The 17,559-nt window shown below is 36.0% G+C and overlaps 1 protein-coding gene across 5 annotated transcripts in view; it reads left to right on the top strand.

Moving 5' to 3' along the window:
* Positions 1–10,644, top strand: part of Nipped-B (Nipped-B cohesin loading factor) — a 115,375-nt gene extending 104,731 nt beyond the window's left edge. For all 5 annotated transcript variants that reach the window (XM_069336226.1, XM_069336224.1, XM_069336225.1 and 2 more), the window contains 5 exons: positions 1,090–1,310; positions 2,965–3,148; positions 5,671–5,793; positions 9,588–9,635; positions 10,200–10,644. In XM_069336226.1, the coding sequence (XP_069192327.1) occupies positions 1,090–1,310; positions 2,965–3,148; positions 5,671–5,793; positions 9,588–9,635; positions 10,200–10,496 (873 nt within the window). In that variant the 3' untranslated portion in view covers positions 10,497–10,644. The remainder of the gene's footprint in view (positions 1–1,089; positions 1,311–2,964; positions 3,149–5,670; positions 5,794–9,587; positions 9,636–10,199) is intronic.
* Positions 10,645–17,559: the final 6,915 nt, after the last annotated feature.

Below are 17,559 nucleotides of genomic sequence, written 5' to 3'. Positions count from 1 at the left end.
GTACTCAATATTATCATACCTAGCATAAAATCAGTCTAGTTGATAGCCTCCAGAATCTCTCTCCCCTCAAAGGTTCGATGTTGGTGTATCAGTAAGGCTCTCCCCCCTGTTTATCTTTTCTTGTTACCTGGTACAATATCCTCTTTGGAATATGGAATGTTGTGTTACAAATGGAAAATTTGTATTCATAAATGTCTGTTTAGTATGTTGGGTTAGCTTACCGTAAAGTGACTGTAAATTGGGTTAGTTTACAGTGAATGATTTACACGAGAGAAAGTCTTAAAAACAACATAACAGAATGTCTGACAATTTGAATACAATTGAAAGGACTAATGTAGACTAATCATTCAGTGACTTTATACAAAAAAATTCATGCCCTCATCAGTCTTAATCAATTATATTCATCAGTTTTGTCTTAAATTGCAATGATATGAGGATGCAGTTCTACCAAGTATCTGTTTACAGCTAGGAGAACTGAGGCATCAGCTCATGGGTCAGGATTGTTGAGGCACCACTGAACCCTTGCTAGGCTTAAGTTTTCCTCAACATTTTTGTGGAGCAATTGTGGTAGACATGAGTGTGTGCTGGAAGTGGGTGTGGGAGGCATGAGTGTTTGCCGAGAGAGGTTGTGGAGGGCTGATTGAGTGTTGGAAATGCTAGAGTTAGTGATCTCGTGTGTGTGTAAAAACAAGAAGTTGGTATTTGCTGGAGCATGGTACCCAGCTACACTTGTCTCGTTGCTGGTTACTGGTTGCCAAAATTAATTCGAATAGGATGTATAAAAAAATCAAGGATTATTGGTGCATATGAAACAAAAGCATAGGTGGGTACTGCATATTATGGGGCATCTACTATCCACCACTTCATACTGTGGGGAGGGGAAGAAGTTGAGAATGGAGATCCATTGGTTGCTTTTTATTGTTTTCAAATCAGTCAAGCGATTGGGTGATTAGTCGGTTGGTCCTGTCCTGTATAACTTCAGTTCTGCTTGCCTCTAATTTTCTTTTACCAATGTTACTCTTTTACTGATATTATGCAGCACTGTATATTATTTTATGCTTCTAATTATTATATATTGCAATACTTCAGGCTCTCCTGCCACCTACTAATGCAGAAGTCAAAATAAATCCTGAGACTGGCCAGCCTGAGTATGTGGATGACCTGGATGATGAAGAGGATGTGGAGGTATACATGTCACGCCTTCCACCAAGTTTGACCCCTCTAGTGGACTGTATCAATGCTTCTCAGGGTTGTCTACTCTTGCTCATGTTGAAAGACTACTTGAAGGAGATATATGGAATAACTGATGGGTGAGTTATTGGAGTTTATTGTTTAATTTTACTGACAATCAATTTTCCATTTTAGATAGCATAACACCTGTTTCATTATGCAGTTTATCTAAAGGGAGCTGGTCGGCCGAGCGGACAGCACGCGGGACTTGTGATCCTGTGGTCCTGGGTTCGATCCCAGGCGCCGGCGAGAAACATTGGGCAGTTTCTTTCACCCTATGCCCCTGTTACCTAGCAGTAAAATAGGGACCTGGGTGTTAGTCAGCTGTCACGGGCTGCTTCCTGAGGGGTGGAGGCCTGGTCGAGGACCGGGCCGCGGGGACACTAAAGCCCCGAAATCATCTCAAGATAACCTCAAGATAATCACTAAATATAAATTAATATATAGTATCTAAAATTAAGAGAATGAAAATTTCACAAATGTTGTTGCTTAATGATACGCCTAACAACACATTGAGATGACGATACCTTTTCTTTGATGCATTATCATATATAAAGTACTAGACATTATCTACCTTTGTATTATACTTTTTTTTTTTGTATAATTACCTAAGTGTAGCTACAGAATGATCACTATGCTCATAGTGTCACATCTTCTCAGCACTCTTTGTCATATGCTTTGAAACTACTGATGGTATTGGCCTCTACAGCCTTCTCATTTAAAACTTGTTCCAACCATCTACTACTCTGTTTTCAAAAGAGAATTTTCTAATATTTTTCTAGCACCTTTGTTTCCTTAGCTTGAATCTAAGACCTCTTGTTCTTGGAAGTTACAGGTTTCAAAAATTCCTCTTTGTTGTTTTGTTGATTCCTGTTACTATTTTTCTTCTATCTTCTATCTATCTATCTATCTATCTATCTATCTTTTTCTTCTATACCTTTGGCATATCACACCTATAACTTCTTGTAGTTCTTGTTTTTTTAGTTCCAGATGGCACTTCATAGCATGTCTTTGCATCTTTGCCAGTTTATTAATGTGCTTCTTGAGATATTGGGTACTATACAACTGCTGCATATTCCAATTTTGGTGCAATTTGGTGCACATTACTGGTGCAAGAACTGAACCCTGTGGTACTCTACTAGTAACACTCCTCCAGTCAGATACATTGTTTCTGATTACTGCCTTCATCTGTCTGTCAGAACGTTTTTCATCCATGTCAGAAGTCGATTTGTGTGTGTGTGTGTGTGTGTGTGTGTGTGTGTGTGTGTGTGTGTGTGTGCCTGTGTGTGCTAGAGTACACATAATAGAGGAAAAATAGATTGGCTAGAAAGGTGGGGTCCAAGAGCTATTAACACGATTCTGCAAGCACAAATAGTAAATACCTATAAAAATACTTATACAGATCCAGTGACACTTGGAAGTGTCTGGACAGGGCCATCGTTCTTTCCTGAATGGATGGTAAAGGTGTGGAACAACACATGCACCTCCAAATTGGCCCCATGTTTAATCCCATACACACATTTTTAGTTTTTATTTAATATTTTTTATTTATATATTTAGTTATTTTTATAATGATTTTTTTGACACTGTGTTACTATAATGTTGAGAGAATACCAGGTTCCTGGCATAAGGGACTGGGGCTACCTTCTGTAGATCAATCAGCAGCAGCAGCCAAAAAATATTTTGTTGCCACGTAGAATCATGTATATCTAAAATGGTGTTTTCTTTCCACAGAAAAATTACTCAGTACTCCCCTTCTGATACTTCCAAACAGTATGAAAAGGGTACATCTAGAAAAAGTTCAGCGAAGTTCAACCCCAAGCCAATCCTAAAGCGGTTAAAAGAGGAGCCAGACCAGGAATCAGATTCTAAAGATGATCCTAGACCAAAGATTGACCTCATTAACCAATACCTCAATGTAAGTGATACATGTTTTAAGCCTTTCATTGCTAACTTTTTATATAATTAACCTGTTATCTTAATGATATCACAAAAATGCTATTTTCAAGCAGCTTTCATGCTGAAAAAGTCTTTGGAACAGAACAACAGGATCGAACCAGTATCCTGAGTCACCCCAGATTAACACTGTAGCCATGGTTCACTACATGCAAAAGGTAACACAGCCTCGAGTCTGCCTGTACCCACTTAGAATTTGGGTCACCGAGCTTGTAGCTAATCCAAGTTATACATGCAACCCGTATTCACCCTGGTGTAGGAAATGGAGTTCTCCACCAAGTGCTCCCATCAAATACACAATGCAATCACAATAACATGTAATATACGGGAGCATTTGATCGAGAACTCCATTATCTGCACCAGAATGTAAGTGGGTTACATGTAAAACTTTGATTGCCAGCTCAGTAATGCCAGATTCCAAGTAGGTCTGGGTGGATACCAGGTTGTGCAGCCCGTAGCATATAGTAGTCCATGGGTACAGCATGTTGACCAGACCACACACTAGAAGTTGAAGGGACGACGACGTTTCGGTCCGTCCTGGACCATTCTCAAGTCGATTGTCGACTTGAGAATGGTCCAGGACGGACCGAAACGTCGTCGTCCCTTCAACTTCTAGTGTGTGGTCTGGTCAACATACTTCAGCCACGTTATTGTGACTCATCGCCTGCATAAGGGTACAGCATGTGTCTGGGGTAGTCCAGAACACTGGTTCGATCCTGCCATCCTGCTTCAATCATTTTCTCGTAGATATATGATAATATTGTTATTTCATTGTATTTTTTATGTCAAACATTTCATAATGGATTAAAATGGAATGATGCTGGGTGACATGTTATGGAAGATGTACAAATCTTTAAAGTTTAGATAGGTTAGAAATGTGGAAAGTAAATTGAATATGTTCAGCATTGCAGAAATAAAGAGAAGTGATGGCATGATAAAGATGTGAGAAATATATATATCAAATATTATATTATCATTACCTCATTTTCCACTTTACTGTGATGTGAAGATATCATCGAGAAGAAGAATCAGGAACGGTATTTTGAAAAAAGATTATAGATATGAAAAAGATATAACTTTTTATATTATCTTTTAAACTCTTATAAGTTTTAAGTGAAAAAAGGTTATAGATTTTTATAAGATATAAAAAGATATATAATATAAAATGATATATTAACACAGTCCCTGCATCCTCACACTTGGTCCTTGCTTCCTCCAACCCCACTGCGTCTACTAATCTTACCAGCCTTTTATTTTCTCTCCTATACTCAAATTTAATCATACACTCTTCAGTCAACCATCATTCCTTCATTCAGTATACACACACTGGCAGTGTGTGCATACTATGAAGAGCACACACTGGCAGTGTGTGCTCTTCAGTCTAAGTGTTTACTATACTTTTGCTCTTATATTTGATCTTTATTCTTTTAAATATTCTCCTAACTCCACACATACTTCTTAGTGTAAATTTAAACTCTGTAATTCCTGATAATTTAAATTTACATCACGCCAAATTCTTGTCTCCATACATAAGGGTATGGAAGTGTCTGTCACTCTGTCACTGTCACTCATTCCTTCATGCAATTTTCTGGCTACATTTCTTGTCTCATTTTTGTAACCGTCATCTTCTTTCCATTGGCCCGTCCTACAACTTCGATTGCACAAAATTTTATTTTTTATCTGTCAAGTCTTTCCAGCTACATTTTGTCTACATTTACTTATAAGTCTAATTTTACACACCAATGAAATATTCAACTAGTCTATAGTTTTTTTTTATATACTGCAAGAAATGGTGGTGGATCAGAAGTTTTTAGGATACTATAATGGAATAGATGCAGTTTTACAGTGATATAATTGACGTCAAAATCCGTATTATTGAAGTGTAGAAGTAAGTCTGTAGAATATAGCAGGAATATATAGACGTAATGATTGGAAAAAAGATTGTGTGTGAAAGTAGAAAAACGGATTGAGATTTAACTTTCACAGACGAGAATTAGTTTGGTATTCTCAATAGTTTTGGGGGGACCTTCTGACAGCTTTCTCTATTTCTTGAGAATGCTTGTTAATTAATAAGAATGTACGGATTTTAATTAAATAGAGTAATATAATCCATAGAAACTTGTTTTAATATTTTTCTTACGTCTATATATATGGGTATGATACCTAATTTATTTTATATGTGGAGGAGTAGTGGGGATAAGTTTTGAGAATGTTGTTACTGTATATTGTTTACATTATGAGATGTACCAAACACAGGGACTTGGGATACTTCCCTTGATGAGCTGTCATCAAAATATGCCTAGTTAATTTTATTTTTCTTAGCGTGGGTTTGTGATATGCGGTATATGTTTTGAAGTACTGCATCTATAAGTTTTAAAGGACTCGATTAGTTCATTTTCATTGCATTTAGTTTGTAATTTAATTAGTGGGTAGATATATAAAAATAATAGCTGTTGAAACTTTATATGGCCTTTTCTCCCACAGTTTAAAGCACTCATGTTGAAGATTGATCCGGACGATGATGATGACTCGGATATAGACCTACCCAAAAAATCATTCCAGAATGATATCTCTGTTCCCAATACAAGAACTTTAAGAGGGAGTCAGGTAAGTTCAGCTAGCATATTCCATTTGTATATATGTAGTTGTTTATAAATTTGTCTTACCCTCATTAATCAAACTTTTATTTTAGTTTTATATAAGATGTGTTTTTATTTATTATTTTTTCATAAGTGGCATAATTTTTAATGAGGGTACCTTCAGAAAGGATTTTGGCATCAAATAATACACATTTTCATGGTTAAATTGGAAATGGGTTGAATTTTGCCACGTATAATAGTGAAAACCACCACATTTTGTACACATAATTTATCAGTGATGTATTACAATCTAAGTTTCATGAAGTTTAAAATCATTTGTGGCTTAATATTTACATAATCTCTATCTAAATTTAATACAAATTAATAATGCAGATTTATTTGCAAAATAGAATCCCAGGATCAGTGCTTAATATGATGAGTATAGTACCTGTACTACAAAAATTACCAAGTATTGTCCTTCAGTTCAACCTTTTGTTGACAAGAATGAATCTTACATTTTTGTCAAAATCCTTTTTCATTGCTTAAGTGGATGTGGCATCTTGCAAAATCTTCCTGTTAAGTGGTCAAGTTCAGTGAAGAGAGCATTTACAATTAATAAGTTATAAGCCAAAAGTTATGTAATGATGGAATTAGTAAAAATACAGTGCAAGAAGCCATATTTTGTAATTGCATTAGTCATATAGAGGTTGGATACATATACCAAGGCCACCTTGCCCATAGTCATCATGACAGGTACGACATCCAGAATGAATGTTACACATTTCCAGTGTCTGGTGCATTTAATTTGTTCTAATACTTTATATAATTATAATATTAGCTCATTTTTTATTTATATATATGCTAATTTGCACATCACCTTGTGCCAGTTTCATATACATTTTAGGTCAAAAAATTATTATTTCTGTTTCGGAACTTTTCACTTTTAATTGCCATGAGTTAGTGAAGTTATCTATTAAGCATGATATAATGAAGCAAAAGCATGATTAATGAGGTTGTCTTATATATACTGTACTGCAACTGCTTAAAGGCATTTATATGTATGTAAACAATATGCACATGCATGTATGCATATGAAAAACACTCATCAACTACATAACAGATTGAAATATAGATATGACAAAACTAATGAATCGGGAGTTAATGCATCTGACACGCAAAGTGCCATCCGATATGCTACCCACATCGCCAACTCTGGCCAAAATTCTTTTATTTTTATCAGAATCCTGGTCACAAAATCGTGAACATGAATCACTTTTCACACATTCATTTTCGAAAGGACCATGCAGTCCTGTTGCATGATGTATAGAGGCACCAACAGTGGCTGTGTGCCTGGCTGGCTGCCTTGCTTTGGGAACATCCTCACCAGTATCAGGTTTACTGATACTGAACCTTGTACATAGGTTCTTTTTTTATCCCATAGTGTAATTTTTATCACTTCTGATCATTGATAATAAATTGCAAATGCTTATTTATTTCATCGTTAAATAATGTTGTGGGCACGAATTGCATGGCAGTGCAGATAGTGGCCAAAATCAACCTTGGTTGACATGCGCACCATTGATGAAATGACCCTGGTTGATATGCACAGTTGAAGGATTAACAAAATGTATTCTTGAGCCTAGAAATATGACTAATTTTAGCCTGAATTATTTAATATTCTCCAATTTTAAGACAGAAAAAGGGTGATATAATTGAATAAATGTTTATAATATTATACAAGAAAGCCAAGAAGACATGTAGGAAAGTAAAGTAGAAAACATCATCATAGCCTCTTTTTTTTTTTCCATTTAATGAAGTGAAAAGTATGGGAGCAAACATAAGACATTGCAGCCAATGAGTCACAATAACGTGGCTAAAGTATGTTGACCAGACCACACACTAGAAGGTTAAGGGACGACGACGTTTCGGTCCGTCCTGGACCATTCTCAAGTCGATTGTGACTTGATGGTCCAGGACGGACCGAAACGTCGTCGTCCCTTAACCTTCTAGTGTGTGGTCTGGTCAACAAACATAAGACATTCACTATGTTTTGCAAAGAAATCAGCACTGGCAGAGTTGTGTTTCATTACATTCCAGCAAAACATCCATAACAAGTGACAGTATTTATAAATTAGTATAAACTGTATTATTAAATTGACCCGCAGCATTTTGTCACCAAGTAAGAAATGGTTGGACTAAATAGGGTGTTGTGTGCTAAACCCACTGAGATTTGTCACAGACAAATCTGTATATATACATATACATTCACATACTGTGATAAATACTTTTAATTTACTTTGCAGGCATGTATTAATAACAGCTTTGTTAATCATTGATATTTTTTATTCTTTTACAAAGATATACTGACAGCAGCCACTTGAATATCTAGCACTTTTTAGTATATTGAATATACTAGTTGAAGTTCAGTGGCCAGTGCATTCTTTTATGTTGAGCTGTCCTAAATATCCTCACATTTATAAGTGCTTTACAGTCTTATATTTCCTCAAGCTTAGTTTGTACAGAAAATCATTTTTTGTTTGAATTAATTTGTAGGTTCCATTATACCTTGCAGTATACCTTACTGCAATCTCTATTAAAGCACTAATGACATCTTACTCTTTGACAAAAGTAATTTTCTGCAAAAAAAAAAATACAATTTCAATTTCTGCTTCTAGAATTACATTTTTCCAGCACATACATTGTGCTTAGCTCAAATTTATTTAAAAGTTTTGTTTGCAAGTTTACTTGTAATAATTGTGAGCCAATATCCAATTGTCACAATTAATGTAATATTGTTTTCTAGACATGAAATATTGTACCGGGGTAATTACATTACTTTATTAATATTTCATTGTTGTTGAGCTATATTATATAAACTCTGATCTTTTGATTTAGGAGTGTGTGTGTGTGTCAAAAATGGATTATTCAGTTCATAGTTTTACCTTTGTAAAGAATTACATTTAAATGCATTGAAGCCTATCATACTTGTATGCTAGGTAATATGCATGTAATTGGGTGTATGTAATCAGTATATTTTTACTGAATACAGGAAATTTAACTTTTCATAATATATATATTGCAATTGGAATTTATTTTACCTTTGCTTAAAAGCCTTGCCAATTTTTGTTCTTAAAGTTCCTTTGGACTGAAAAAAAAAAATGGCTTCTGATCTTAGCTTAAACAATATAAATGAAGGTTTAATCGAACAAATAATTTAGCAAGGTTTTACTCCACCTTTGCACCATTTGTGATGTGAATTCTTAAGCAAGACACCCATCCATCATCTGACTGCTTGGTTTCAGTGTTATAACTTCAGTAAGGGACAATCAAAATGACCATCATAACATGAGCTAAACACACGATGCTTTCCTACATATGAAGAGTATATGGAATAAATTTATTTTCAAGCAGCGTGCATTGACCCTTATTCCCTGCAGCATTTAATCTGTATATGTGTGAGATCATTGATTTTGCTTTTTGATAGCCCCTTCAATGAAGATCTTTGGTCTGTATTTTATGGCTTGAAATCCTAATAATGTCAGCATTGATATAATATGCATGGCATTTTTGGTACATCTTTTAATAAATTTAATCGTGAATTGTTAACTATAATAGAAAATAAAAGGTTTTAAAATACAGACAAGCCAGCATTCTGAAACCTCTTCCCTAAAACCCCATAATAAAAGAGAAGATATCCAAGTAACAGTAACTGTCTTGTCCACAATATGTTGGTTTTAGGTGAAAGGTTAAGAATGGTGAATGTAATGCTTGGTGGCGGGGCAACTGCTTGTTGTTGGTCACTGACGTAAGTTCTACCCACAGAATGCTAGTGATGTTCCATTGCTGCCTGGCACTCACGACGGATGGAAGGTGAGGTTCGGTGTGTTTTTAGGGCTTGTTTTATAAATCATCGGCATTGGTGAACAATTCCTCCAGCATCCTTCCTAGTGCTCTCCTACATGTACTGTTATTGTCTTGTTTGTATGCTCTTGTGCTAACTGGATCAGCTTAATTTGTATGTCTAATAATAAATTCTTCTTCTAACGTGTTGTTTCAATGTTAGAGAAAGTTTCTTTCAGATTTAGAATATGCTGTTATTCTCAGTCCATGTTAAGTAAATTTAAAATTTTAATATCAAATGGTAATAGTTTCTGAATTGGCCAATTGAAACTTTACTTTTTTGTTTTGTATATTTGTTGTTGAAAATTTTTTGATTATAAATATTTCACTTAAAAATTTAAGTATCATTTTCTGGTGAATAAGGATTCATTTTAGTTTTGTTTCATTATATTATTTTTCAAGTCTGAATCATTTGTAATTTTTATTCTTTTTTCACTGGGAAATTTATTAAGGACTTTTGTCATTTACACTGTTTCTGCATTATTGAATATTCATAGAATTATAATTCATTTGTTAAAATTTACTTATCTACAGGATCAACCAAAGGGTACAGCAGAAATGACTCCCGAGGTACTCGGCACAGTTGGCAACGCTGTGATTGAAACAAAAACTGAAGAACAATTACCTCCCCGGCGTTCTCCTATTAAACCTATCACCATACGTACATCACAGGTGACGCACAGTAGAGAACACCGCTCTCACCATCATCACCATCGTTCCTCGCATAGATCTTCCAGCCATAAAAAACACAAGAAAAAGAAGAAACGGAGGAGAAATAGTGATTCAGAGGACGATGATAGTGAATATAGTGACCCTGATTTTCTTGTATAGTAGTTATTGGTGCATTACTACAATTGGCTGGATAGCCTATGCTGGACAAGGACCACATAACAAAATTCACGGTGCACTGAACACACTGCATACTATTAAGGCATACATGTGTGGATGCATTGATTTGAAAAGTGGATAAAACAGTATATAGTGATGCTAAAGTGACCTTTATATTAACCCTTGCACTGCTCACCTATTTTCGGCAAAAACGTCTTGGTGCTATTGTCAAGGACATATTTTTTTTATTTTTACAAATGTTCAGGTAAATTTAATGTCAAAATGTTTCCAAAGTCAACTATTTCCATTTCAAAACACAAATAGTAATGAAAACATTAAAAAACATTAAAATATAGCCAAATTAAAAAACAAAAAGCACAACTCTCTGAGCGCCTAAAGGCGCTTTGCGCAGTGCAGTGGTTAAAGAAAGATTTTGATTTAGAGTACACATAGTAAAAAAAATATTTTTATTCCAAGCAATACATTAGATAAGGATGTTATTTTGCACCGACGATTGCATTGACTCGAAGCCCTGAATTGCAATACCTCTGGTGGGACAAGAAGGCAACCTAAATGCTGTGAACGTGAAATAGTTATTCAAGTACTGGAACTAAGTACTACTTGCTAATTATGCCTTTAGATTAGTAGGATAAAGTCCCCAAGTACAATTAGTTTTGTACAAGACTATGAACATACTAAAGCTTCTTTACACTGAGGAAAATTTCCATGAGATGGTAATGAGCCAGTGAGAATGTATTTATTATTTATTGTACAGTAAAGTTTGAACACTTAATACTTTATTATTTATTGAAAAAATTGGCCCCCGCATTGGTAAACTTTTGAGCAAGAGAGCACTGGTTGTGAGGGTTTAGGGATAGTGAAGTGTATACGTACTCACAAAGCTGAATGTGGAGGCTGTATTGAATATTTTTCTTATATATAAATATATATATCTATATATATATCTTAGAATTTTTCTAAATGAAAGGAGTGCGAGTTGTATTTACCATCATATAAATTTTCAATGAATTTAATTTTTGCCAGTGCAATTTTGTATGACATTGAAGGACCAGATGACTGACCTGTTATTTTAATTTCATCCTTCTATTGTCTTAATTCATGCACAAATGTTCAATATTTGAACTGCTGGACTTATGCAATGTTTTATACAATTGACCAAACCTGGGAAGTTTATATTGTTTATTTGCCTTTGTGATATCAACTCCTCTTATACACAGTTTCCTGCCAAATACTTGTGTGAATACAACCATGAAAGACTGCCATATAAAAGCACATTTTGTAAAATAAGTCCAAAAGGAGTCAGATTGACATTTTTGTGAATATAGTGACCACTAATTGCATAAGTATGTGTTCCATAATACTTGTCTATTTTTACCTGAATGTAATGATGTCACATCTCAAGAAAGTAGTTTAGAGAGTAGGAAGAAGTGTAGAAGTGGTCTGTATATTGGCAACCCACAAGTGAAATCATTTTTTATTGGATAAAAAAGTACATAATTGTATGTATACTTGTGAATAGCAAAGTCTCCCCCTATGCGGTTTCAGCAAAGACAAGAAGTTTCTCCTCATTACTTATTTTTTATAGATAACTGGCAAAGTCTGAGCTGTTTTCATTTTTATACCATGCAGTATATGAAAAATTTTGATTGCCTTTTATGACATTCTTCTACAGATTAAGCAGCACAGACTTATGCCCTATGTTTTTGTAGTAGTTTCCTTATTGTCCATTCTTGATTCATGATCCAAACCAGCATTGTTTATCTCATCACACAGAGTGGAGGGTAGAGAGGGGCCTCTCCCTTCCCCCACCAGTCAGTCCCAGAGTTATCACAAACATAACCAGTCACATAAGCCAAATCCAGTAGTAGATCACAAACATACCTACCCAACAGCACAAAAGCCCACTCGAGTGGGCACCCACATATCAAACTCTTCCCATGCACCAAGGCATTCATTATTTATGACAAAGTTTACTTGAGCTCTTATGCCAGTACAGTGATATTTGAAATTGCCGTATTTATATCATTGTTTGTACTTTAATAAACTATGAATACTGTATAAATTTCTTGTCATGTGCTGCATAATACAAATAGTGACCTGAGTCTTAAGTAATGGAAATGGTGTTGTGTAAAGTGAGACCCCCCTCCCACCCCGCCACTCATCATCATCATCATCATCATCTCTGAACCACAACATGTCAAACAGAGAGGAGTTCCATTAGAGACATTAAATGATCAGCAAAAGATTAAAGAGTCTTACTAGCCTATAGTCTTTTTAAATATACTCTTAATGAAAGGAAGTCATCTTTAACATTTTTTAAGAATAAATATTTGTAATTCCTAGTAAACCCTGAATGATTCTTTCATAAACTACACAGTGACTGGTTCCCATTATTTTCATGTTGACTAGAAATAAATATTTATAATTCTTTGTGTAGGCATTCTATATTTATGACAAATTACTCATCTTGCTTGTTTTAAGGCAAATATCCATTGTTAACATAGAAAGCAGTGGACTGTCACAGATAAAGCTTCTCTTCTGGCTAACAGGTAGAAGTCAATGGGTACATGTCTAACTTGGATTATATGGATGTCGATGAAACACTTCCTGCATAACCTCAGAACTTCAAGCTAACAAGGTACTGTGTGGTAACATTTCCATTGTTAATGTGAAAATAAGAACAATGTTCATTCATTTGATTATCCTAGAATGGATTTTGTGATGTTTCACATTTTCACGAGGGTCCATCAAAGATCCACAAGGAAACCATCTGTTTACATGCTGATGGATGATAATTATTTTTAAAGCATCTCGAACAAGTAAAATACTGTTCTTGCTTGGAAATTAGTATCAGAGTAATTTTCTGGTCAATAAAAACTACCTGGTATATATCTTCAATATAAATTGGCTTGTGTGTTATTTTAAATTAATGCACATGTATTAGTTTGAACATAAAGCATTTGTCTGTAAAAAAAGCAGGCTGTCAGGTCTAGCACAAGATTCTGTATCACTAGAAATTGCAGTGACCAGCAAATGGTGAGATTTCTTGCACTCATTCAATTAAATAAAATCATAAATGTAAATTAAATATTGATATGTCGGAGAGCTAATGAAAGCACTGGTTGTAAAAATTAAGATTCAATTGGAACTTGCTGACGAGTGTGGCAGCATTGGCCGTAGTCTCCACACTGCCACAGTTCAGTGTCATTTGCCTGCTATACTTATTGACACACACAAAAAGTTAGGCTCCTGTTTCCTGCTAGAATCTATTGAGAATACACCATTGAAGCATTACTGTTTTTTTGTGTAAATGACGGAACTTTTTCTACACCCCCCCCCCCTTGCTTACCATTTCTGGCAAGCCAGGACTAATGAGACCCCCATCCCACCTCCCATCATATCAGAAGATGCCACAGCTCTGCTGACATTCTACTAGTCATTGAAATTAATGACTAGGCTGAAATTAAAACGCTTTGAACAATTCCTTCGAGACTGCTTGCTCTGTAAGTCGAGAAAGCAACTGGTGACTTCTATGTAGTTGGTCACCCTTAGAGCTAAATACCCACATTATTGGTTCTTTCTAGAACCAGATTAAATCACATCCAGTAATATGAAGTTTCAATTTTGATCTTTCTATTGGTTCTATGAATTGTGGATTAAGTTAAGTATGAAGTCTCGTTTTTGGTCCATTTGGTCTATCTCAACATTGGCTAGTCCAGAAAGTTTTTTTTTCACGTACCATGCTACAACATGTGTTGCTCACTCATTATCCTGTAATGTGTTTGTGATGTACAGTGGGACTTCAATTAACTAGATACCAATTTACCAGCTGGCAATGGCAAAATTAAGTTTTGTGTTCAAATTTTATGACATAACTGTTTTGTCAATAATAACTCAAATAGTTTTCATTGATAAAGTAGCAAAAATAACCTGGCCTAACCAAATCAGTCTTATTCATGTTACTTATCTTAGTTACAGTATAACTACACAGTAAAATAACAACATACTGGGGTGAACAACATGGAAGAAAACGCAGAATAGAACCAGTGAAGAGCAGGGGTGCCATAGGCACAGTCAGAGAACACTGTATAAACATCAGAGGTCCACGGTTGTTCAACATCCTCCCAGCGAGCATAAGAAATATTGCCGGAACAACCATGGACATCTTCGAGAAAAAACTAGATAATTTTCTCCAAGGAGTGCCGGACCAACCGGGCTGTGGTGGGTATGTCGGTTTGCGGGCTGCTCCAAGCAACAGCCTAATAGACCAAACTCTCAGGTCAAGCCTGGCCACGGGCCGGGCTTCGGGAGTAGAACTACTCCCAGAACCCCATCAAGCAGGTATGCCAACTGTAAATGCAGTCTATAGTGAAAATTAAAGAAATGTGAAGTTTATGAAATGTCACAAAAAGTGTCTGAGGGAAAGAATAAATAACTACCAACATCAGAAATACCAAGTTTTGCAAAAACAGAAGTCAAGGTAATTGAGTAGACAACACTAAGCCAATGTGATTACTGTATAACGAGGTAGGATATGAGAACGGAGTTAAGGGTCAGTTCCCAACCCCTCTAACTCTTTGGGATAGGATGCTGACCCTGCAAGAAGTAGCGTTGTCCTCGCTGTATCATCCAGTTAAATGGATTGTAAGGCAAGGAGTGATTCCCTAGTCTTACATGGTCAAGTATGGGTACCAAGGTGAAGGCAACAATATATAATAACTATGAAGCGAGACAAAGTGATAAGAACATATGAAATAGCTGGCTATGATAATTAGACTAGGGACCAGGAATACAGTATATACACTTGAGGTGTATATATGCATTTGACTTAGGGTCCTTTACTATGTTCAAGGCTATGTATACTTGCTGGTAGCATTGTAAGAATTATAGTTCTTATTGTTGATTAGTATATTATTTTCTGAGTGCTTATGCCTCCAAAGTATAGAAAATGGCTATTATTTTCCCCTCAAGCTTTTCTTTAATTTTTGTTAAGGCAGTTTAGGGAAGACGTCTTGAGGATACCTCAAGGTTGCCGACTCATGAAATAATGTGTCACAGCTCTAGATAAGCTTTCAGGCACAGTACCTGCAAGATGTCTAATGAATGCTGTCTTAGGCAAAGGTAAAGCAAAATTTGATGGGAATAATAACCATTTTCTATACTTAAGAACCATAAGCAATCAGAAAATAACACTTATTAAATGGTACAAAAAAGTGTTAATATTATGGTCAGTAATTTAGTAAAAGTGCTTAATAATCCTCCAGAGGTTTATGTGCTTCATGCACAACACCAAACACTGTTGTTTAATTAGCTGATGTTGGACAAATTCATTTTAATGTGACACAGGTGATGGTCTAACCAACAGTTTTCATCTACAGGTAAGCAATAATAAATTATTGGGAGATAGAAGATATGAGGTAGACTGCCTGAGTTGCAGAAAATTTAAGTCTCCCAATGGAAGAACCGCTCAGAGATGTAAAATTATTGTACCTGACAGTAGGTAGTGAAGAAACCAAGTGTTGACAAAAATGTAGATACTGTATACTAAAGTAATTATCAGCAGAAAGTGAAAACATATAATGTTCTGATTTAAAGGATGATCAGAGGTCTTACTTTCCAGATGTCCTGTTGTATCAATAATCCTTTGATAGAATCCTTGTTGAATTTGATACATCACTCATCTTGGAGCATTTTGCTTTGACATCACTCATCTTGGAGCATTTTGCTGTCATCACTCATCTTGGAGCTTTTTGCAGTGACATTCCTTATCTTGGAGCATTTTGCTCTCGTATTGGCATCCTGAGTGATATCTAGGAATCTTTGACTGTTCTACACCAGAGACAGTGCTATGTATTCTTCCAGGTTTAATACCTTCTTTTGATAATTGCTTCTATAGCACTTGGAACAGATGTGAACACAGCTGGGATAGGACGGTTTGGAGAAATGGTCCCTAACTGCTTGAGCCAATGACAATTGAACATTTGCAGTTGTTCAGTGTCACTGTACCGACTTGTCCAAATGGAAAGGTGACACTAAAGTCATCTATCTTACATCAAGAAGAGGTTGGACTTAATCAATGTTTTGCTGTAAGAACAGGAATAAAGGGTACTATAGAAGCCAAAGAGTGACAATGCCTCCAAATTTAAGATGGAAATGTTCATTATCAAACTGTCCCTTAAACATGCATTTGACAAGCAACATAATAACGTACTGATAAACACAACATCCAAAATAGCTATTCAAGTCATGAGGAATCTTAAGCCATCAGACAATGTAAAATGGATCCTAATGAGCAAACTTAAGGGTAAGAGTCTCGAGTAAAATTCGGATTATCCACAATGAAAATCTCAGTCCACCAAGGTACTGTGCTTGCTCCAGTGCTTTTCTGATACTCATATCGTACATACAAGGACTCAAACTGTGATACCATATCATCCTTTGCAGATGACACTTGGGTTTTCATGAGTAGACAATATAGAGGACACAGCAAACCTCTAAAACCGATGTAAATCAGGTCTTTGAATGGGCCACAGAAAATAACAAAACCATTGGTTGTCTCGTCTCTTCCCAGTCCCAAAATGGGACTCTGTAGAGCTCCTTGTCTTCTATGGTCTTTCAGGATTGAACGTGTTCCTCCCCTACACCATTTTCCACATGACCACTATGGCCCAGGTTCTCGTGTATTGGAGACTGGGGCCTGGATGGATTTTATGGGCCTCAAGGACGTGTATTGGCATGTCCCCCATGCATCTAAGGTTGATTTTTTTTAGGTTTCATTGTGGGTCATCGAGGTCCTTTCCTTCTGCTTGAGTCTGGCTTCCTGTGTCGTCACTGGGTTGGCATCATCGGGTCGTTGTGGCTCAAATGGGTTCGTGTTATGGTCAAGGTCATCAACTGGCTAGTTTGTGCCCCAAGTCAGTCTGCATATCTGCTAGTCAGGGATTTGGTTCTTTCTTAGCTCGCCTGGTTCAGGTTCCTTGTGAATTGGAGGAAGTCCCAGTTGCTTTTTGAAATTGGTTGAGCTTCGTATGGGACTCTTGGTTGG

This window comes from Procambarus clarkii, chromosome 35 (genome assembly GCF_040958095.1).
Source record: "Procambarus clarkii isolate CNS0578487 chromosome 35, FALCON_Pclarkii_2.0, whole genome shotgun sequence".
Classification (NCBI taxonomy): domain Eukaryota; kingdom Metazoa; phylum Arthropoda; class Malacostraca; order Decapoda; family Cambaridae; genus Procambarus; species Procambarus clarkii.
Note: the sequence above shows the minus strand (reverse complement) of the source record. Positions and strands in the feature narration are given on the sequence as shown.